General features: G+C 43.3%; 1 protein-coding gene across 1 annotated transcript in view; it reads left to right on the forward strand.

Annotated features, from left to right (window-relative positions):
* The window catches only part of ADAMTS18 (ADAM metallopeptidase with thrombospondin type 1 motif 18), a 141420-nt gene that overhangs the window by 109920 nt on the left and 6845 nt on the right, over positions 1–24655 (forward strand). The window contains exons 18-22 of the mRNA XM_038538825.1: positions 11845–11986; positions 14403–14529; positions 18015–18219; positions 20886–21071; positions 22771–22983. Of these exons, the coding sequence (XP_038394753.1) occupies positions 11845–11986; positions 14403–14529; positions 18015–18219; positions 20886–21071; positions 22771–22983 (873 nt within the window). The remainder of the gene's footprint in view (positions 1–11844; positions 11987–14402; positions 14530–18014; positions 18220–20885; positions 21072–22770; positions 22984–24655) is intronic.

A 24655-nucleotide genomic window follows, 5' to 3' on the forward strand; every position in this document is an offset into this window, starting at 1 on the left:
GCGTGGCCTCCGGTTAATTCATGGCAAATGCTTCCGTGACGGCCGGAGCACACTATTTATTTCTGATCATTAGACTCGGAGGCAGGCCGGCGGGTGAGCGAGAAGTGGAGCCAGGCTCGCGTGTCTGCCCACACCTTTGAAGGCGCCTAATAGGTGCACGGCCCGTCCCCAGCGGAGTCCGTGCTGCCTCCTGTCGCACCAGAGCCCTGGTGACACCTGGTCGTGTTCTTCCAGCCTGGAAGCAATTGAGAAGGCAAAGACCACTGGCGGAGCTGCGACATCACGGGGGCTTCCAGGAATCGCAGGGCCTTAGCAAAAGGTGACAGCACGCCGCCCAAGGCTGTCCCTTCCCTGAGCGTCGCCCGGCCTGTAACGTGCGGTGCGAGTCTCAGTTTATCCAGAAGGGCCAACCTACAAAGCGGGTCGGATCTCAGTCGTCACAAGAGCAACTGGGTAAAACATCCAAACGAACACAGGAGAAGACGGACTGAGGGGATGAGAAGTCGTGGAGGCTCAACCCAGCCCTTGGCCCATTCGGGAAATACAGGTTCCAGGTGTGAGCCCAAAGCAGCAGGCACACACTCCAGCGAGCCGCTGAATCCCTGGGAGACAGTCTTTCCAGCGGCTCGTACAGGGTTCAGAGCTTCTGTTTGATTTTTAAAAGAGATTTTATTTATTTATTCATGAGAGACACACATACACAGAGAGAGGCAGAGACACAGGCAGAGGGAGAAGCAGGCTCCCTGCGGGGAGCCTGATGCGGGACCCGAACCCAGGACCCCGGGATCACGACCCGAGCCGAAGGCGGATGCTCAACCACTGAGTCACCCAGGAGTCCCAGTGTTCAGAATTTTAAAGTGCGGTCCCGGACATTGTGTTTCAGAGTTTGGGGAAGAGTGTTGTAAGAGAGAAGATGTCAAGTTGGAGTCAGTGTCAGAGACCTGAGTCCCAGTGTTGCCACTTAACTGGGCCCGTGCCCCTGGAATTGGTCTGTTCAGCTACAGGACTGGGGTATGAGCAGCACTCAGCCTTCCTCATGATACATGGTATTGTTACCAACTTTAAGTGAGACGATGCACATACAGTACTTTGGCATGCAATAAGCGCAATAAGCATTGCTGTTGTTTCAAAGAAGTCAAATGAATTATTGAGGACAAGAAACAAGCTTTCTAGCTTGTATTAATTAAAAAGCCAGTCTTTAAAGCCTCCCTATAACTCTGATTTACATGGGAGAATTAGGACTTTTTTTTTTTTTTCAAAGCGCCTTAAATGAGGGGGCCCCCTGGGTGGCTTAGTCCATTGAGCATGGAACTCTTAATTTCTGCTCAGGTGATGAGATTGAGCCCCACATGGGGCTCCACATGCAGCTCGGAATCTGCTTGGGATCCTCTCCCTTTGCCCCTCTCCGCCACGCCCGTGTGCACATGCTCTCTCTCAAAAAAATAAATTAATCTTTAAAAAATTAAAATTAAAATAATAAAAGGCCTTAAATGAAGAAAATGCAGCACTGGTTGAAGGCATTCATAGTTTTAACATTAAATATTAAAAGTGGGAGCAAAAGAAAGATGTTTACCAAGATTACTCAATGTGTCCTTTGTTTTAACTTCCTATGCCCTAGGCAGAAACCAAACCCCCTTCCCTCAGAGGGCAGTTGGTAGAGTCCAGCCCGTCTGTGGTTTTCCAACTTAAGAAGCTGTAAATTTTATAACTCTGCACCCTGCGGTCAAAGCTGCTGAATGTTGTGTCTGAAGTCAGGTGGTTCGTGTGTTAAAGGTAGACATTAAACAGTTCTACTGAGGACCTGGAAGTAGTTAAGGAGGTTGCTTGCCAGCTGTAAATTAGAGACCCAGTGCCAGTTGGCTGGAAAATTCTCTGGACTAAGTCCAGTTAAGTAGACTGAATCACTGGCGGTCTTTCTAAATTTGTGCATTTACCAGCTCGCCGTACAGTCTGACATGCAGTGTGGGGTGGCTCTGAAACAGTTATTGTGAATTTCTGCCACTGACGGAGGGTGGGGGGCATTCCCGTGACCTGGAGGGCATCTGCGTTCTCCACTAGTGCTGAGAACAGTTATTGACTGCTTTTGACAAGGTTGCTGAAAATGCTTTAAAATAGATGTGAGTGGCAGGGACTATCATGTTCTAAATCACCCCTTATTCTGGATGTTTCCAGACGTGCTGCCCAGCATTCATGGGGGAAGCTGGAGTCTTTGCTGTGTGGTTATTGCACATGATGCTCGTGCTCTCCAGGTTTGGGTGGGACAGCCTGTGATCAAAGGGACGGCCAGGGTCACACTGAGGCACTTAGGTGCAAGCCCACCTCACCAGAGGCTATAGTCCCCATATGGGAAGGATGGGTGACATCAAGGTTAGACCACAGGGTCATTTAGAACTTCAGAACTTGGAAAATCTAAAACTGTGTCTTAAAACTGGTACAGGTGACAACCTTAGAGATCAGACGAAGCTGGCCTTGTGGATGTGGGACCGGCAAAGTCCACAAAGCCTCATGCTCAGAAGGACTCTGTTTGGTTTACTGCTCTGCTGTCACTAACTTAAAAGTCTTAATAATTTTTAAAAATACTTTATTGGAGAGAGGGGGAGGGGCAGAGGGAGAAGCAGACTCCTGCCAGGCAGGGAGCCTGATGAGGGGCTCCATCCCAGGACCCCGGGATCATGACCAGAGCCGAAACCAGACCTTTAATCAATTAAGCCACTCAGGTACCCCAATAATGTTTCTTAAACAAGAGGTCTTGCGTTTTCACTTTGTATCAGGCCCTACAATTTCTGTAGCCATTCTTTAGGATTGATTTTTTTGTTTTTTAGAGACAGTCCTCTCTTTTGAGAATAGGATGAAAGAGTGACTAATAGAGATTCTATTAGCTAGGCAGACACACTGTTACCAAAGGATTGACTATTGTGCTCATTTCGGCAGCACATATACCAAAGGATTGACTATTTGCCGCATCAAATAGTGAGAGGCAAGATGATTGCTATGTAGTCTGTTCTTGGTCATTTTTCTTCTCAATACAGGATAAAGAAAAAGGCAGAGAATACCTTAATTATCATTGAGAAGCAAATAATATAATTGGCAAGTACTCATCTTTTATATACTTGGCCTTGATATCTATTTATTTAAATAATTACTGTCTTTCAGAGGCCTTTATAAGCTGATGTTAGACACTTAAGTCAACTTTGCTGGTTTATACAAATATTGTCTTTCAGTCTACGTGATGGCACACACGACTCTGCATGTGAATTAACAGCAACATAGACAATTTACTCAAGCCTTAAGTCATTTGACTTTTAGTGCTGAGAATCTTTTATTAATTTATGCATTCACTGAATGCATTAATGTGTTCCGCAAACAAAATATAAATGATGTGTCCTGTGTGCCATATATTATATGAATACATTCATATAATGTTGTGCATATTTGTAATGAATTGTGTAAGTTATTTCTCTTCTTGCTTTGGCTGGCTGAATAAACTTAGTACTTTGATAATATAAAGTGGATTAGTAGCCCTCTTGGAATCAAATCTTTGCTGCTGTTTTTAGTTTTAGCTCAAGAATGTTACTCTTCAGGTTAATACTTATCCTTCTCAATCTATTTCAAAAAAAGTGAAAAGGCAGGAAAACTTCCAAATTCATTCTATGAGGCCAGCATTACCATGGTACCAAAACTAGATAAAGATCCCACTAAAATAGAAAACTATAGGCCACTGTCTCTGATAGGTAGATACAAAAATCCTCCACAAAACTAGCAAATCAAATCCAACAATACATTTAAAAAATCATTTGCCATGATCAAGTGGGATCTATTCCTGGGTTGCAAGAGTGGTTCAATATTTGCAAATCAATCAACATGATACATCACATTAATAAGAGAAAGGATAAGAACCATCAGATAATTTCAACAGACATTGAAAAGCATTTGACAAAGTACAACATCTATTCATGGTAAAAACCTTCAACAAAGTAGGTTTAGAGGGAACATGACTCAACATACTAATTAGCCATATTTGAAAAACCCACAGCTAATATCCTCAGTGAGGGAAGAACAGAGCTTTTCCTCTATGGTCTAGACAAGACAGGGATGTCCACTCTCACCACTGTTATTCAGCATAGTACTGCAAGTCCTAGCCACAGCAATCAGACAACAAAAAGAATTAAAAGGCTCCTACACCAACAAGAAAGAAGTAAAACTTTCACTATTCGCAGGTGACATGACACTCTATATAGAAAACCCTAAAGAATCCACCAAAAAAACTGCTGGAACTGATAAATGAATTCAGTAAAGTCACAAGATATGGAACCAATATACAGAAATCTGTTGCATTTCTATATACCAATAATGAAGCAGTAGAAAGAGAAATTAAGCAATCAGTTCCATTTATAATTGTACCAAAAATAATAAGAAATAAACCTAACCAAAGAGGACTATACTCCAAAAACTATTAAAGCACTGATGAAAGAAATTGAAGATGACAGAAAGAAGTGGAAAGACATTCCCTGCTCGTAGATTGGAAGAATATTGTTTAAATGTCTATACTACCCAAAGCAATCCACACATTTAAAGCAATCTTTGCTAAAATACCAACAGCATTTTTCACAGAGCTTGATTAAACAATCCTAAAAAGTGTACGGAATGTACAAATTTGTATGGAAAGACCCCGAATAGCCAAAGCAATCTTGAAAAAAGCAAAGCTGGAAGCATCACAATTCTGGACTTCAAATTATATTATAAAACTATAACAAACAAAATTCTGTACTGGCACAGAAATAGACATGTAGATGAATGGAGCAGAATAGGTATCATGCTGAATGAAGTAAGTCAATCGGAGAAGGGCAAACGTTATATGGTCTCATTCATTTGGGGAATATAAAAAATAGTGAAAGGGAATAAAGGGGAAAGGAGAGAAAATGAGTGAAAATATCAGTGAGGGTGACAGAGCATGAGAGACTCCTAACTCTGGGAAACAAACAAGGGGTGGTGGAAGGGGAGGTGGGCGAGGGGTTGGGGTGACTGGGTGACAGGCACTGAGGGGGGCACTTGATGGGTTGAGCACTGGGTGTTATGCTATATGTTGGCAAATTGAACTCCAATAAAATTAAAAAAAAAACAGAAATGAATCCACAATTACATGGTGAATTAATCTTTGGCGAAGTCGGAAAGAATATCCAAGAGGAAAAAGACCATCTCTTCAACAAACGGTGTTGGAAAACTGGATACAACATGCAAAAAAATGAAACTGTACTGCTTCCTTATACGATACCCAAAAATCAATTCAAAATGGATTAAAGACCTAAATGTGAGAAGACCTGAAACCATAAAAATCCTAGAAGAGAACACAGGCAGTAACTTCTTTAATGTTAGCCATAGCAACTGCTTTCTAGATATGTCTCCTGAAGCAAGAGAAACAAAAACAAAAATAAACCATTGGGACTACATCAAAATATAAAACTTCTGCACAGCAAAGGAAACTATCAACAAAACTAAAAGACCTCCTGAATGGGAAATATTTGAAAATGTTATTTGAAAATGACATATTGAATTAAGAGTTAGAATCTAAAACATATTTTAAAAACTCATAAAACTCAACTCCCTAAAACCAAATAATCCAATTAAAAAACAGAAAACATAAAAAAAAAAACAGAAGACATGAACAGACATTTCTCCAAAGAAAATATATAGATGGCCAATAGACATATGAAAAGATGCACAATGTCACCAATCATCAGGAAAATACAGATCAAAACTACAATAAGATGTCACTTCACACCTGTCAGAATGGCTAAAATCAACTGTTGGTGGGAATACAAACTGGTGCAGCCTCTCTGGAAAGCAGTATGGAGGTTTCTCAAAAAGTTAAAAATAGAACTACCCTACAATCCAGCAATTGCAGGACCATTTACCAAAAGAATACAAAAATACTAATTCAAAGGGAAATGTGAACCCTAATATTTGTAGCAGCATTATCTACAATAGCCAAATTATGAAAACAGCCCAAGTGTCCAAGTGAATTGGTAAAAATGTGGCATATACATACAAAGGAATATTACTCAGCCATCAAAAAGAATGAAATCTCACTATTTGCAATGACATGGATGGAGCTAGAAAGTCTTATGCTAAGCAAAATAAGTCAGTCTGAGAAAGACAAATACCACATGATTTCACTCATAAGTGTAATTTAAGATACAAAACAAATGAGCAAGGAGGGTCAGGGGCAGGGAACAAACTAAGAAATGGAGTCTTAAATAGAGAACAAACTGAGCGTTACCAGAAGAGAGATGGATGCGTGGCCGGAGGGGGGTGAAATAGGTGATGGGGATGAAGGAGTGCGCTTGTGTGCTGTATGGAGGCGCGGAGTCACTATATTGTACACCTCAAACTAATATTATACTGTATGTTAACTAACCAGAATTTAAATAATTTTTTAAAATTAAAGTTTTACCCTTCAGAGGATCCTTAGATATTTTTGTTTAAACTGTGAGGCAAGAAAAATGGGAAACTCAGTATAAAGGTTTGCCCCTCATAAGGGGATAGAAATCCTCAAAGAAAAAATTATCTGTTGTTTTGTGGCTTCTTTGTGGAAATCATCACCAAGATAGTTTATTAATGAAATGACAGCTTACAAAGCTTCTTCAGTTAGTCATGTGATCCGTCCCCCCTGCCCCCACCCCAAATTTCACAGTAGCATTTGATGTTCCTTCACAGGTTCTAAGGCACTTTGTTTGTAATCCCTTAAGTAACTGTCAGCAAGCAATTTTTATAATACTGAATGGTACAGCCTTATCTCCTCTATTTGGAGAATATGGCTCCTCCTCAGCCCTAGAGCACCTTCACCATGGAAATCAGAAGAGGTGATGATGGTAGCTCAGACCAGAGAAGTAATAGTAGTGATAGACAAAGCGAGACATGATCAGATTGGAGGTACACGGAACAACCGTGTCCTGATTGACCAGATGCAGAGTGGGAGAAAAAGGAGATCAGGATGCTTCCAACTTTTTAATTTTGGCCCGAACAATTGGAAAGAACAATTGCCATTACATGGGATTGAGAAGAGTAGGTTACAGAGAGGAGAGCCATGAGTTCCATATTGTATGATGATAGGCCTTTTTAACATTCAAGTAGAGCTACTCCCTAGGCAGCTGAATGTGTGAATCTGAACCTCAGAGGATGGGTTTCATCTCCAGCTCTGCTGCCTAACAGGGGAGCCTCTATCCACATACGGTTATTTAAGTTTAGATGTAAATTAAATGTAAAGTTTATTTAGTCATAGTAGTATGCCAGAGCTCAGTGGCCACATGTGGCTTGTGGCTACCATGTGAAGCAACATGGGATTATAGTACCCTATCATCACTGTAGAATGTTCTCTTGGAAAATGTGGGGAGTTGTGATTTGGGAGTAGTCAGCATATGAACTGTACTTAAAATCAGAAATCACATGAAATCACCTACAGGAATGTATGTAGAAAGGGAGACAGAACATGAAGACTCCTAACTCTGGGAAACGAACTAGGGGTGGTGGAAGGGGAGGAGGGCGGGGGTGGGGGTGAATGGGTGACGGGCACTGAGGGGGGCACTTGACGGGATGAGCACTGGGTGTTATTCTGTATGTTGGCAAATTGAACACCAATAAAAAATAAATTTACTATTTAAAAAAAGGAACGTATGTAGACAAACGAGAGGTAAAGAAGTTGGAGGTCACTTTGATAATAAATAGTTAGAAGATAAGGAGGATTCAAGCAAAGAAACTAGGAAGGAAGTTCTGTGAGGCAGGAAAAGAACTGAGAGAATGAGCTTCTGGTAGCAAAGCAATGAGGAAGTGATCAGTGTGTCCAGTAAGATGGGGCCCATCAACTATTGGATATGGCAGGGTGCCCTTGAAAGAACAGTTTCAGTGATGTGCGGGGGAGGGGTGCTTGATCCAGAAGGATCATGTGTGAATGAGAAAAGCTATGGAGACAGAGAGTGAAGACAACTCTTTGAGGGATTTTTGCTGTAAAGGGAATCAGTGAAATGGGACATGAGCTGGAGAGATTAAGTAGAGATCTATCCCACCCACTTATGTGGAGTATTATTAAGATGAGAGAGATGATAGCATGCTTGATGCTGATGGAAAAGATCTAATAGGCAAATTTCAGTAAATCTCAAGATAAGGGGAGTGGGCAACTATAGTAGTGGTGTCATTATATAGATGCGGGAAGATGGAATCTGGAGGGTGGTGGAGAACCTGGACCAAACAGGAGCTAGAGTAGGGCATCCTGGGTTAAGGAAGGAGAGCTAGAGTATGAGTACAGATGCAGAAACAAGTTTGACAGGGGAGATGGTGTAAATTCTTCTTGTTGGTAGCATTGATAATTCTCTTTCCTGGGTAGCTTTCCTGGAGGCTGAGAGAAACTTAACATCTTGATTGGTTTTGTTTAATAATAATGACACTTGCTGCGTAATTTTTTTTCTTAAACTACATCCTACTGTTCACAGCAACATTTTAAAATGTTTTACAGTGAAACCACAGGACACATATGGCTTAGGTTCTAGAGTCTGTCTAAAAGATGAAAGTAGAATATATTTTCAATGCCCACTGAAAGTGTGTTAAACCCCTTTGAAATCACCACAACGTAAGTCTTTTAAACTCAAAAGGCAAGAACTAATATTTTTAATTTTTCTCGCATTTCCATTGGGCACCCTTTTGCCCTATAGTAGTCAAAGTCAGAATCTAGTTTGAATGGAAGAGAATGGGATGGTCTTAGGAAGTGGAGATAAGTGAGTGGATTTCTTTTCTCTGTCATGCTTAACACATGAACATGTCTCCCCTACGCCTGTGTGTGATACAACTCCATGGATTGTAAAAATCATCCTGCCCCATGGGCTTTAGTGCTCACTATATCTCCTATGTGCTTCACCTACATTTTACTGCTACACATGGGCAGGTGCACTGTATTACTCTCTCCTATGAGATCTCTGTACAAAGAGATTTTGCGTAGAGATATGGCACAGAGAAAACAAACCCAAAGTGTTACATACAAGATACTACTTTAATTGAAGGAGAAATTGAGTTGAAATGTCAATGAGCATCAAGATTATTTTCGGAATGTAAAACCTCTCTCAAAATTCTAGTTTGCAAATAAAACTCTAAGTTGTTACTTAATATCAAGAACAGTTGTATGACAGAGCTATAAAAAGAAGAAAAAAACTAGAAAGATCCTCAAAAATAAGACTTCTAGGACCTTGATTTTGACGTTTTCATTGGTGACTAATGAGAATTTGGCATTTGTCTGTTTTAATGGTATTATTACCTGCTGTGTGTTGGTTTGGGTTTGGATGGGGGCGACGGGAACAAAGACCCATCTGTCAGCATGTTGGTTGTTTCTGGAAGGCACCAAGATTCATTTTGTTGTACAACAAATGATGTTCACACCATGGAATCTTCAGAGTAAGCCATAATATTCCTGGAGACATTGAAACTAATAGCAAAGTGGAAACCACTTTGTAGCATCCTGAGCAGTGGTCTGGTATAATGAAGGTCCTTGAGCAGCTGCCACCCACCCAGCTTTAACTGAAGTGGGATCCCACCAGACAGAGATAGAGCCAGGGCTTCCTATTTTTAGCTGGAAATCTGCTTTGCTCTTTGGGCATGAATGCCCAGTCCTAGTGGTAAAGTATTTTCCACAAGACTCCTGGGGTGGGAGAGAAACAGCTATTTATACTCATGTTGGAAATTAAAAGAAGGAAAAAAAAAAAAAAAGAAAAGCAATATTTAAGAAAAGAGAGCATCAGAAAGGGAGGCAAATAATGTTTGCCTACACCAAAAGCAAGGTGATAAATTTCAGTATTTAGGCACATTTTGTTGGTGGTCCCATTCTATTTTAAGTTTATTCACTGGTCATCTGTGTGATTCTGTACAAGTTCTTTCTTGTCAGTTTTTTTTCCAATGAAAAAATAAGCAGCTATATTGTAGAGCTATTATAGGAATGTTTTGAGATAATGCATAGAAAATGCCCAGCAAAGGGCCTAACAAGTAGGATCTGCCAGTCAATGATTGCTCTTATTTTAGTGGCCAGACCTTATAGGATCAGATTTATCCTAAATCCTTGTCCTTTTTTTAAAATTCAAATTCTAGTTAATATACAATGCAATCTTAGTTTCAGGTTTATAATATATTGATTCAGCACTTTCATACATCACCTGGTGCTTATCAGGACAAGTGCACTCCTTAATCCCCATCACCTGTTTCGTCCCCCCCCCCCCCACCCCGCTCTGGTAACCTTCAGTGTGTTCTCTAGAGTTAAGACTCTGTTTCTTGGGCATGTGGGTGGCTCAGTCAGTTGGGCGTCTGCCTTCAGCTCAGGTCATGATCCCAGGGTCCTGAGATCAAGTCCCTTGCTGGGCTCCATGCTCAGTGGGGAGCCTGCTTCTTCTTCTCCTGATCCCCCTGCTTGGGCTCTCTCTCTCCCAAATAAATAAATGAAATCTTTTAAAGAAAGGCTCTACTTCTTGGTTTGCCACTCTCTCTCATTCTCCCCTGCCCCCCGTGCTCATTTGTTTCTTAAATTCTACATATGAGTGAGCTCATATGGTATTTGCCTTTCTCTGACTTATTTCACTTAACATCATACTCTCTAGCTCCAACCATTTCATTGCAAATAGCAAGATTTCGTTATTTTTTTATAGCTGAGTAATACTCCATTGTATATAATACCACCTCTTCTTTATCCATCAACCAATGGACGCTTGGGCTATTCCATAATTTGGCTATTGTAGATGATGCTGCTATAAACATTGGAGTGCATGTATCCCTTTGAATTTGTATTTTTGTATTCTTTGAGTAAATCTTCATGTAATTGCTGGATCATAGGGTAGTTCTATTTTTAGCTTTTTGAGGAACCGCCATACTGTTTTCCACAGTAGTGCTCCAGTTGGCATTCCCACCAGCAGTGCAGGAGGAACTCTCTTTCTCCGCATCCTTGCCAACACCTGCTCTTTCTTGTGTTGTTGATTTTAGCCATTCTGGCTGGTGTGAGGTGATATCTCATTGTAGTTTTCATTTGTCCTTCCTTGGTGATCAGTGATGTTGAGCATCTTTTCTTGTATCCTAAGTCCATTTGATATTAGAGATTAAATCCATTCCTGTATATACATTACCAACCCCTACTTCTGATCCTATTTATTTTTGTCTTATCCATTCATCCTGGTACAAAATCAACAGACACGTTTTCTTTGGACAGATTCTCTTTGGAAATCCTACTAAAGCCTGCTTGGATTCTCAAGTGGATGATAGGGGTAGTCTGCAGTTTTTGGAGTACCTCCCTTGTGTCCAGCTTCTCATGGCACCCAGGAAACTTTAAATTGTGGCCCAGGGTATATAAATATATGAATAGATACACAAATATATAAATATAAATATATTTTTTTCAGTTTCCACCATTATCTGTGAGGCACCGCTGTGTGTTAGTACTGTGTCATGCTTTCAGGTTAAATGGGAAGATTGGACCTCATAATATAACCTTACTTCCTTCAATATACTGTAAAAAAAAAAAGGTTTTTTTTTTGCTTTATTAATGGATCTTCATAGAGTTGAAGGTTGTGGGCATATAGCAAATGTCAAGCCATATTTCCCTATTGAGCATCTATCTAAATCACAGCTTTGATGACATGGAAATACACATTTTAAAGTATCAAGGGAAAACCTGAAATCAACATAAAACATACTTGGGAACAATGGTGTGACCCAACGTTAAGGTCAAAATGTCGTACAAGTATCTTTAAAACGTTTGGTGAGATTTCTGGAATGCCAGGGTCTGACCTGTCTCTCAATCTCTGGTTTGTATCTTATGCTGTCCAGGTCCTGATGCAAGGCAAAAATCCGGGGATAGCTTGGAAGTATGCACTTCCCAAGGTCGCGAATGGAACTCAGCCAGCCTCAAAAAGGCACAGCCACGCCTGGAGTACAGTGCAGTCCGAATGCTCCGTCTCCTGTGGTGGAGGTAGTGGATTTCCCAATTCTACCTTCCAAGTCTCCTCTCAAAACAGGTTCTTTGATCTCAGACCTCTTTAAATTGTATGATTTAACTAAGCAACAAAAGAACTGTGTTTCGTGGAAAACATCCCTATAAAAAGCAAATATTATTATACTCTTTGAGGATATTCCTACAGAGAAGGAACCAAGTCTCCCAAAATCCGAGTCATTCAGAAGCAGGACTCAAAAGTTATATATCTGAATTTTGGGGGAGAAATCTACAAAAGACCCCTTTATTTATATTTTTCTTTTCAGCCAACAGTTTAGTTTCTCCCTATACTGACTTTTCTGTCAGTAAGAACCTCCACTGAAGCTTGTGGAAGGTAGGGTCAGAACCAGAGAGAACACAGGCAAGGCAAACATAAGGCCTCTGTCTGAAACACGGGTGTCATATCACTGCATCCCCTCTGGGATGAGGCCAGCAAAATCTCTATCGGGAGGGAAGTGTGTTCAATCTGAGAAATCCCTCTCCTAAGGGAGGGGAAACAACAACCATCCTCTCAGTGAGTAGAAGGCAACCGTTTTTATTTTGATCCAAAACACTCATATTTTTGTGTGTAAGGCAGTCTTTTCACTATGCTTTCCCCTTTGAGAAGAATGAAAGTCTCTAAATGGACCCATAAAACTGAAGCATGAAGGTTTGGTCACTCATTCTCTCATTATCAAAGCATCTGGTGATGGTGGGTCTCCCAACCGTGTCCGCCCCCTAAGCACAGTGGGGCATCTTGAACCCGACACAGAGCAGAAATACAGAAAATGAAGAAGTTCTTCAGTCTATGAGGCTGCTTCGGGTGTTTGTGCTAATTAATAAAATACGAGGAAATACTTCTTTTTAAATATATTAAATACTTGAAAGGTAATACATTTTTATAGAAATAGATGAAGGGGATTCAGAGCCCATGTATCATGATGGGCAATGAGCAATGCATAGCATTGTTGAATCAGTATGTTGTGCACCTGACACTAATACAACACTGTGTGTTATACTTAGAGAAGAGAAGAAAATGTAAAATGACCAAAAGTAATACATTTTTAGTAATACACGTTTTAAAGGCAACATGCTAGGCAGAAGAAAATAATTTTCCCTAATCCTTTAATCAGCAAAAGCCAATGTTAATACTTTTGTCTGTGTCACTCTATTGTTTTCTTTTTTTTTATTTTTTCTTTTTTATTTTTTTTTACTCTATTGTTTTCTTATGCAAGTATAAAAACAGGGATGTTAGATGTTCTCAGACATACACCACACAGATCATATTCTTTTTTCACTGCACAGAAACCATGCTATCGATACATTATACTCAGCTTTTTTGCACTTGGTCTTGAACGATGAGCAGTTTTTCATGTGCCAAATGCTCTTTGAGATCATTTGCACTAACTTCCTGGTATTTCCGGGAGAGCACAGTTCCTTGGGAAGGAGAGAGAGTCCATCCATTTTCCATTTATGGGGAATAAGTCCAAGCGGAGGGAGGATGCTGGAGAAGTGCATTGTGGGATTCTCCCTTGCCTTGATTTAGCAATCCCTCCACATGACTTACAGACTGTAGTGTGTCCGAGGCATGTGAGAAGGAGAGTCCAAATGAATTAATGCTCTGGAAGTAAACGATTAACGTAAGGGAATCCTAGTGTTCGGTAAATGCCTCCTCCAAGCAGACCTACTTTGACCTAATCATTATTACAGGAGTGACTTTTCATTGTTTCTCAGATTCCATTTTAAGGAAAAATATAAACAATCAGAATTCAGAGAGGAAGCAGCATTCCTATTTGGGGAACTGACAGACAAAATTATTCACACACAAAAAATATGTGCCTCTGATGAGAAGTCCGGGGACAAACATTGCAAGTCAGGCAATAGGTGCCTCTGAACCAAAACAACAAAACAAGAATAGCTGACAGGTTTGAATACATATTCAGAGAGTTCAACTTTTTGTTTCTATCCACTTCTTATGGAAGTAGAAGATGCTTCAGGGAAAAAGCAGGATAGTAGAGTTTCCACACATAATTAACCAACAGTTTTTCTTTGAAGAACATTTCCCAATAGATGGATGCAGCGCGAGTTAAAGTTTTTGAGGAGTTCCCCCTTTCCAGCCACCCTGTTTTCAGAAGGTTGTATTTGTCACTTCGTGGTTCAAGAATCTGCAGCGGTCTTGAAAACTAAGAAGCTACACATTAAAACTATTAAAATATGAAAACTATGATCTTGGGGAGGGGGGGAATGGGATTCAAATTAGTTGCAGATTTTATCAAAAGGTGTTCTCCACACAGTATTTGGATTCGGTACCTTAAGTAAAACATCAGAGGCCTGCTAAGTCAGAAGCTGCACTTGGAAACGAAGTTGAATCTGGTTATCTGTAATTTTCACTTTGTAACTCTTGATGTCTTATTAGGTTACATAAGCATAAAGGCCATTTGCTTACGAGATCAAAACACTCAAGTCAGTTCCTCGTTCTGCAATGCGAGAACCAAGCCAACAACTGAACCCAAAATATGCAATGCTTTCTCCTGCCCTGCTTAGTAAGTCATCTGGAAATGTCTTTCTGGTTATATTTGTACTTGTATGCTCTTCTTGTTGATATGAGAAAATTAAAACCCACTGCCGGTGCTTCTGCTCAAAAGTGACCCAGAGAGAGATAGAATGCCCAAAAAAAGCAACAGAGAAAAGAAGACAATTGAGGTGAAAATATATAACTAGAAAAACACAGATTTGCTTTAGACTTTCATTTGATGCCAGCTGTCCAAACCTAACCACAGGATTTAAAGGTGTCTCTCTCTCTCTCTTTTTTTTTAATCTTATATAGAACCTCCTCTGAACTAAATCACACAGATATTTAAATAACACAAAATCTTATATTAGTTAAATTTACGTGTGGTTGTGTGCTTAACTTTCATATAGTCATCCAAGAATCTAAAAATCATAATACTATGCAGACCTTCAATGAAACCCCAAATGCAAATTACACAGTAGCAGGACACAAAATAAAAAGAGGTAGAGGCCAAGTGGTAATCCACTTCTGATGATGGCACTCTTTGGGGAGCTGGGTGGGTTTGTTTTGGGATAGATTTTAGCCACACTATTGTTTGAACACTAATTTTAAGTAATCTTCCCAGCCGAATGGAGTCTTTTGTGTGATTTATCATCTGCCAAATGTATTTATATAGAATTGACAGTTTCTTCTAAAGCAGTGTTGTGTTCGCTAATGTTTCAGACCATCTTAATAAGCAGTATTTACTTTGTGGTGATGCAATTATATTGCACAATATTTTTATACACATACATATATTTTTTCCTTATAATAGTACATTTATCATAATTGTTTGGGGCTTCAGCTATTCACCAATCCTGTGTGCCCAGTTGTCCACCTAGTTTTTCTCCAAGAATGTGGAACCAGCTGTGTCCTGAACACAAAGAGTAGACAAAAATTTGGTGAGCTTCCATAGATTTTCCCGTTTTGCTAAGAATTATCTGGTTCTAAGAAAATATCCAGTGGCTCTAAGATATGGTTACCAGACAGTGTTATTGACACTTTTAGAGTAATATCTTCTTTACAAACGTGTGTGTGTGTGTGTGTGTGTGTGTGTGTGTGTGTAGGACCTGTGAGTCTGCTTGAATGGCAAGCTGATATTTTGTGATTTTAAGCCTCCTTCCTATTGTTGGTTATTTCTGCTAAGCAAAGAACGGGACCCTACTCATATGTCCATCCATGAAAAGAGAGAGGGCCTAGCTTGTACCTGACTTTTAGAACTTCCATGATGACCATGTGTAGAAATGATGCTCTGCAGTAACCACTTACTGGTGATTTTTAAAAGATTTTTATTTATTTATTCATGAGAAACACAGAGAGAGAGAGGCACAGATAGAGGCAGAGGGAGATGTAGGCTCCATGCAGGGAGCCTGACGTGGGGCTTGATCCCAGGTCCCCAGGATCACACAGTGGGCTGAAGGCAGAGCTAAACTGCTGAACCACCTGGGCTGCCCATTACTGGCGATTTGAAAGCAGAACAGGCTCGTATAGTGACTGCAGGGTTGGTGTGGTAAAACAGGCAGGATCCCTTCCTTCCCTTTCTTTCCTTTCTTCTCCACGTATCATTTATATCTTGGTATTTTCTGTTGGAATAATGGGACCTTCAGGGACTGTTGTTCCCCAGATATATATTGGAAATAAGGTCTTAGACTATTCGAGTTACAGGAACAAAGGAGTTCATGTGATCTAACAGTTACCTTCCCATACAACAGCCATGTCATATGCACCTACTTGGTGCCAGCCTTGGGCTGACAGTGGGGGTCTGGAGAACTTGTATTCCTGCCACCAGTGAGCTTACAATCAAAGGGAAGAGATGGGTGTGTAAGTAAATAATTGAGAGGCAGTGAAAGATGTGCTAGGAAGAGGTCATGTGTAAAAGAGCAAGGAGGAGAAAATGGACAGTATAGGAGCTGGGCTCGGAGGTGGGGTCAGTAGGAACTGAGGTTAGATGGGGAGTGAGCCTGGAGCCCATGGGTGCAGGACCATGTCTGGCATGCAAAAAGTCTGCCTGTGTTGTGCTCTTTCCCTACTTTCACGGACTCCTCATATTTATCACATGAAGGAAAAACTTGAATTGGGTAGACAGAAATGCCATCTTTATAGGAAAATGTTGAAACTAATAATCTCATAATAATAAGTCTCTTTTCTCTGGTAAGCCAAGGTCAGTTTTAGATATCGCTCCTATGACTGAAATGCAGAAGGTCGCCTCTGGGGGATCTTGTTTATGCTAGGCCTTCCAATCCTAGATTATCAATTAATCAACTGTAGTTGTTGGGAAGGATTAGTAGGTTTCACGGCATCACCTTTCATTCAGATACACTCCAAGCCTCAGATCACCATGAAAAATGTGGTCTGGCAATCTTTCAATAAAGAACACGAGGTTGTGTCTCTAACCCATCCATAAAGTTTAAGAGTAACCAGGATAGTTGGGGGAACTGTCTCCTTAGAAATAATTCCTATAAGACCACAGGTGAATGCGCCTCTGTCTCCTGCAGGCATCCCTCCCCGCTACTCCCCTGCCCCCCTTGGATCACTCTTCCCTCTGTCTCATTACTGTACTTTGTATTAACATCTATTACAGCAATTATCCCATAGTATTGTCCTTATTCACATATCCACCTCATCACTGTGGTGTAGACTCCTTAATGGAAAGAACATTGCCCTGTTCATTTTTCCAACCCTGATGCCTAGGAGAGTCCCTGGCACAAAGCGAAGATCCCAGTAGATTTGGCTGAATGAATGAATTGCTCAGGTTTCCAAATGGCACACGTTTCTTCCCTAGCAGAGAACAGGAATGTGTTTTTGCCCAGAACTGTGTGGTGATTAAATATGACTCCCTATCACTCCCTTAAATATAATCCTATCACATTAGCATAAGCTTCAAAGCCCAGAGAAGAATAATTACTAGGATTTGGTTCTTTTTTTTTTTTTAAACTTGGAAATATCATTTATTCTCACTAGACTCAGTGTTCTTGGTTGTAAGTGGAAGGAACAGATATAGATCAGTTACTCTCAATTCTGGCTGCATTTTCCTGGGGCAGGTAAATGTCTGTGCTCATCTCTATTTCCAGACCAATTAAACCAATCTCTGGAGGTTATGGTGTAGCTAGTGATTCTTGAACTTTAGTATATGATTCACACAAACATTAAACACAGGTTGCTGGGCTGCATCCCCAGAGTTTCTGATTATGCAGGTTTTGGGTGGGGCCTGCAAATTTGAATTTTACCAGGTTCTCAAGTGATGCTGTGCTAATAGCTTGGGGACCACACTTTGAGGACCACTGGTCTAGCATATGTGTAAATGTGTGTGTGTATGTGTGTGTGTGTGAGACTGTGAATATGTAGGTATATATCTTATTGGTTCTAAAATTGACCGACGGCTTCCATCGGGTGGTTAACGCTTAGGCAGTAACTGCTTTGGAAGGGATGCTCCAAAGCCTCAGCTTCACTGGAAGTAATTTTGTTTTTCACTGCAAGCTGGAAGCCAGGCGAATGGAGTGTGTGCAGCAGGTCATGTGCGGGGGGCCAGCAGAGCAGAAAGATCCAGTGTGTCCAGAAGAAGCCCTTCCAGAAGGAGGAAGCAGTGTTGCATTCTCTCTGCCCAGTGAGCACACCCACTCAGGTTCAAGTCTGCAACAGCCATGCCTGCCCTCCGGAATGGAGCCTTGGGCCGTGGTCTCAGGTAACTGGGCAAGACTTAGGAATCATGAGTCTTGTTTCTTCTGGACAAAGGTGGCAAAAATAGGGGTGATGTCTTTGCTCCCCACGAGGCACTCACCCATTTAATGCTTTCCCAGGAATCACATGGAGTTAATGTGACAAGGCATTTTAATTCACAGGTTTTTTTTGTGTGTGTGATTTTTATGCAACCTGAACTTTGGGAACCCCTGCACAATAGCTGAGAGTCTTCCTTAGAAGTCTAGAAAGTGGAGTATGAGGGCCATTGAGGCTAGACCAGTGAGCACAGCTAGAAGGGATTTGAGTGTCAGTGATTGGCAGATGGAATGGCTCCTGAATTCTCCAAAGCAAATGGAAAACACAAATACAAAGGTGGTGCTGTAGGAAGGGTATTGAACTCTTACTTCAGGGGAAAGAGCCATGGGGGTTCGAGAAATACAGAGGGGGAGTCAGGCATAAAGTTTCCCATCATCACAAATTCTCAGGGAAAGGTAGAAATCTATAAAGTCATAATAGTCATAGACCTACCTGCCATTCACAGCTCGGAGGTGCTTAGCGGGGCCCGAGTTTGTCAAAGGTCCTCTCAGGCGCAGTGTCTAGAGGCATTTTTGACTGTCCCAACTTGGGGGTAAGATGTCTTGGGCATCCAGGTGGTAGAGATAAACATCCTCCAGTGTCAGGACAGCCACCTGAAACAAAGATTGATCTGGTCCCAGATGTGCTGACGGTGAAAATTCTGCTCTGTGGTAGCCTGGATGTCAGGCAAATTTTATGGAATAATCAGAAAGATGCAGGGTTCCATCACCTGAACTGGGAAGCCAGGGAGAAGCCCATGATCACATTTCTACTATGCTTTCCTTTAGGGAACATTATCCCAGAGCACTGATTTCTGATTAAATATAGCCATGTACTGCTACATCCAGAGTTGTAGCAACAGAGTTCAGATTAAGGCTTTTGTTTCAATTATGGATCATGGGATCTTTTTTTTTTTTAATGTTAAAACTCTGTTAGGGGATTAAGGTGACAGCAGGGGGAAAGAGTATCTTTGACATGTATCGGTATGCTTCAAAATGAAGGAATATATTCATTTATAGCAGAAGGTCCATCTAAATAAGGGTATGGTGTCGTGTCTGGTCTCTTTCTCTGCAAGTAAGGAGGCACATTTTTTTTACAAGAGGAGAATTCAGAGGGCTGTTTTAGCTAAATGTGTGTGGGTAGGCATGGAGAAAAGAAATGGAGGACCAAGCAGTTCCAAATGAGACATCATGAAAAGCTTTCGTTCAGAGTTTGCCCCAAATGGAAATATTTTGAGAGAGTGTTTTATGCCCTTAATTGGTTGGTTGGTTGGTATTTACTAAGACCAAATGTGTCCTTTTGAGAACATCTTCATGATGAATTTGAAAGTCCCTCAAAATTTGTTACTGTAATCTGTTCTCTGGAGACCATGTCTCTGAAATCCTTCCTCTGGGATGCAATTTTAAGTTGTCTCATCATTCTTAAATAAAAAAAATAAAAAAAAAAACAATGAAAACATAAGAATTCTATTGAGTAAGGATCAACCATTTTGCAATTTTGAAAGTGAATGAATGATGATTTGCTTAATGGTACATCTCCCCATCTGATGCCCCACAAATCTGTCTGCCTGTCGCTGCCACGTGACAGCTGTTTGATCCTGGTCAAGTTCTCTAAGCTCTGAGTCTCAGATGACCCTTCTGGAGAACGGGACAAGAGCAGTATCTCAGAGGCTTGGTAGAAGGTTGTGTGATAATAGGTGAACGTGCATCATCACATGGAAGGCATTAAATAAACGTTCTCTGCTGCTGTGGTTTGCAGAGTATGATACTATCGTCCTCGTCACCCCTCTTCCTTAAGGACGTGAAGAGCCAGGAGTCATGTTGATCCTCTGAAGAGGCTTGGAATCATGTCCAGATGTTCGCATATTGACAAAGAGCCAAGGCCCAAGGGGCACATTTCATACGGCCCTTCTGATCAGAAAACAGGGCCAGGGATGGGACATGTCCCTTGAGGGCAGACCCAGACCTGGAGCCAACACCTCCTAAGTGACCCTGACAAGTTTTTAACTGTTCATCTGAAAGTGAGGAGATTACTCCCCACTTTCTCACAGAGTCCTTGGAAAGGACAAGAATGTGCTGGTGCAGGAGGGACAGGCCCATTCACGGACATCCGCCGATGCTTACTTATTTCTTCCCCTAGAGTTAGCACAGAGCCCACCCCAGAGGCAGCAGGTGGGTAGGGAGAAGAATTGGACCCCTCAACCCATTTCTATCAACGCCATGATCCGTTGCTGCTACATGTGTACATGTATTTCTGTTCTACTTCCTGTCAGGAGCACGATAATCCTCCTTAGCCAAGTGCCCAGACCAATTTTGCCCTGTGCCAGGGAGCGAGCCACAGTTAGGGCCGGGAGCAGGCCACGTACCGTTCTCCCAGTAAATCATGCTTGTTGCGCAGAGAAAGCCTCGGCCCCGGGCATTCGCTGGTGAAGGTGAATGCCAACCTGCATTTAAGGCCTCTGGAGGGAGGAAAGATTTCTCCTGCTGGCTGCCAGGGATTATATTGGGCATTTGGTTCTAAAGCTTAATGTTACTTTTGTGAATACCTCATTAATTTGTTCCCAGCATGCAAATGACCTTTTCCCCCCATCTCCAGTGTTCCAAGACGTGCGGGCGAGGGGTGAGGAAGCGCGACGTCCTGTGCAAAAGCTCCCCAACGGCAGAGGAGGTCCCCGAGGCCCTGTGCTCCAGCATCCCAAGGCCAGAGTCACAGGAGGGCTGCGTGCTAGGACGATGCCCCAAGAATAACCGGCTGCAGTGGGTTGTCTCCTCCTGGAGTGAGGTAGGAGTGAGAGTCTGTACCGCTGGGTCGTGTCTTGGAATGCTCCGCTCGCTCACCAGCACCCAGATGCTCACACCTCCTTCCTGCTCCACACATGGAGCAGGTGCCTACTACTCGTCCATTCTTCCTCCTGCCTCTTCATGGGACCCTGCCGAAGCCTCCATCGCACTGAGCGGGCCCGTGCGTGGGCAGTGGAGGTGCAGGTCTCCACCCCGTGCATGGAATGCGCCGCGGCTGGGGCACGCAGAATGCTGCTGCACTGGGGAGTCTGTAATGCCACGGGAGACCTTGGGGTCCCCCAGCCCTGCCACCAGGAAGAGTCTTTGCCAGGAGAGATGTTCCAGGGAGTGTGAGTCTGAAGGATGAGCAAGAACTGGGCAAGGGGGGGATTGAGGGAAGATCCTTCCAGAAGGAAGGTGTGCGCCATACGAGGGCGCAGAGAGAGAAGCCAACGGGAGCAGTGGCAGGAGGGCGTGGTGCAAGCTGAGGCCTCCTCAGGGCCGGGGTGGGGGCCACTTGGCACTGAGCACGGAGAGCGCAGCCTGGAGGCGGGCAGGGCGCTTCGGGGAGGTGGCCGTGGCTGGGAAGAAAGAGGGTGTTTCAGGAGTGGAGATCTTCTTGAGCCCCCGAGGAGGCCATGCCTCGTTCCGGCCTAGGTGGTGGTGGTGGGGGGGGGGGGGGCGGGGACAGGGCCCGTGAAGATGTCCCTGGGCTTTGTGGCGTGGGAAACTGCAGTGCATGCATATAGACGCAGGAGCCCTGAGCAGAGGAGGCCTGGGGGCTGCACCCGGTCCTGATGGCAAGGTGTCCGCTCCGGAGGGGACCAGGCGGCCAGCAGAGGCAGGGCCTCCAGCCCCGCAGCCCCTGGTAGTGGCCGCTGGTGTCCTTTGTTCAGTCTGAACAAGAAGCCCCATACCCAGCAGTGCGTGCCCCGCACCCCATTCCCTTGGGGTTCTAGCCGCAGGGCTAAATGCACCTGCAAATGAGACGCCCCCTTTTCCCTGCAGCCTTTCCTCCCTCCTGTGCGACCTGGAGCTGCCCACTTGCCCCGCAGCCCCGCTTCCTCCCCACGCGGGGAGCTGCCGTGAGCTCAGCGCTCCCCTCTGGGCACCAGGCTCCGCTCGGTTACAGGGCAGTTAGGAGGCCGCGGGGCCTTACCCATTCCCCATCTCACCCCGCGATGCCATTTAAAGTACTTAAGTTCTCACATACTTCCTCAGCCTCCAGCCTGCCCTTTTTCCTGCTGTCACACAGCTTTGGGTGGTGGCTCCGCCCAGTGAGACGCAGGGTAGGGGACAAGTTGTGACTTGGTGGCTCCTTCCCACGTGGCCCCCCCGTGCCCCGCTCGCCCGTTGCACGCGCAGCTCCTCAGAGCCAGAGGCCACAGGTGATCGGCCACGTGAGGCTGCACGATGCCCTGCGCCCATCCCCCGCCTGCCCGACTGTCCAGGGGCCGTGTCGCGCCCACACGGGCCTCTTGGGGCTGCTGGACGGCGCCCACCTGGGGCCTCCGAATTCCCTAGGCTTGGGTTCCTTTGCAGCGGCATGAGGGACGCGGCTGCCGCATCTTCAGGATCCTCGAGCACACGTGGTTGACCCGCTGCGATCCCATTCCTAGAAGTCCACGTGGACGATGCTCTGCTCAGCTCGCCTGACCGCGGAGCCTTGCACCCCTAATGCCTCCTCTCTTGGCTCCTAGTGTTCGAGGACCTGTGGCTTGGGCGTGAGGAAGAGGGAGATGAAATGCAGCGAGAAGCCCTTCCAGGGAAAGCTGCTAACTTTCCCCGAGCGAAGGTGCCGCAATATTAAGAAGCCAAACCTCGACTTGGAAGAACCCTGCCAGAGAGGGGCTTGTCCCGCCCATCCTGGGTTCAGCGTGGCGGCTGCGTGGTACTCGTCGCCGTGGCAGCAGGTGAGCTTGTGCAGATTTCGGCTGCGTTCCCCAGAAGGAGGCCCAGCAAAGGCTGCTGTTAGCCCCCCACCCCCCCTCCCCACCCCCGTCCAAATGTAAAGAGGAGAAGCTCTAGTTCTGGAGGCCGAACAACTGGAGATCTTGGCCAGCTCCACCCCGTGTGGCCCTGGGCCGGTTCCACAATCCGTAAGCTTCGGCTTCCACAGCTAGAAAATCAAGACGATAATGTCCTGAAGAGCGGATTTTTTTCATGAGCGCCGAAGATAATACAAAGCACTTATACCAGGCTGGTCACATGGTGCTGAAAGGTCACGGTTGCTGCTGTTTTTAAAATCCCCACTAGAGTCTTCTGTATTCTGGAAACCTTGCTCATAATCTTGACTCCTTTGGTTTTTATGGCATGTTTCTGAATTATGTAACAGCGGACATTTGTTGTAACAGCCTGTTCAGGCGTATTTTTGTCCCTGTTTTGTAGAGGAGGCAAGAAAAGCTCAGAGTTGGTCAACTCAGGCAAGGACACCAGCTCTTAAAAATCATCAGATGTTAGAGGGACCCTTTTTCTCAGAAGACTCGGATGAAATTTTGCTTGAGGTAGTTCGGTTCTGATTGGCTGGGATTGGTGTGTGAAGCAGAGTCTGGGAGAGGGGCCACGTGGTGGTCCTCACACTTCCCAACCAACAGATGTCCCAGCTCTTTCAAGGACTCGCCGGCTTGAGAGGGGCCGCCCACCCCATCATTAAACACAGGGGCTAGGTGGGGGGATGTGTGAGCACAAATGGAGGTCTATAAAGTTGTGTCTATGTAAGTTCACCTTCATCCATACGTGTGTATATATAGTGTGCGTGTGTGTGTGAGAGCCTGTGTGTATTGGGGAAGATCTGAGAACTAAACTACAGAGAAAAGGAAAGGAAACTAGTGCGATTGTGTATCTCTAATCAGCTGGACATCATGCTAGGCACTATTTAGATGGCTGTGGGCTTTTTCAAATTTTTTATCACTATCTTATTTAAGAGATTTGGAAATTGATTATTTTAAGATTATTTAGATCAGATGTCAGCACACAATTGCCAACAGGCCAAATCTGTGCCCCCAATCTCTGCCTATTTTTTTTTGTAAATAAAGTTTTATTAGAACTCAGCCGTAAAAAAACAAAAAACAAAAAACCACGCCGTGCTCTTTTGTTTACATATCGTCTGTCCCCCCCCCCCCCCGGCTGTTTTTGTGCTTCAAAGGCGGACTTGAATGGTTGCAACAAAGACAACATGGCCCACAAAGCTGACAATATTTACTATCTTGACCTTTATCGAAAAAGTTTGCCAACTCCTGATTTAGATGATGAGCCCAACTCATAGGGCTATACGTGAACTTGGCGCTAAATCCACAACTCCTATGCTTTCTGCTCCCACTTATTTTTTCCCAAATACCGGTCCGTATAATGATGCTTGTTCAAAATGAACACTTAACCATATCTGCAAATAAGAAATCTGAAAATAAGAAAGTATGTAGTAAATTTTTTAAAAAGCAAAACAAAAAATAATCAATGCAAAGGGCTTTTTTCCTGATACTTTATTCCTTAGTTATAAAATATCTTTCTATTATGTGTCTGGAAAAAATAAAGTTTATAGTCCTTGTTAGTCATCTATTTTTTATTTTATTTTAATTGAACGGGGAA

This window comes from Canis lupus, chromosome 5 (assembly GCF_011100685.1).
Source record: "Canis lupus familiaris isolate Mischka breed German Shepherd chromosome 5, alternate assembly UU_Cfam_GSD_1.0, whole genome shotgun sequence".
NCBI classification, from domain to species: domain Eukaryota; kingdom Metazoa; phylum Chordata; class Mammalia; order Carnivora; family Canidae; genus Canis; species Canis lupus.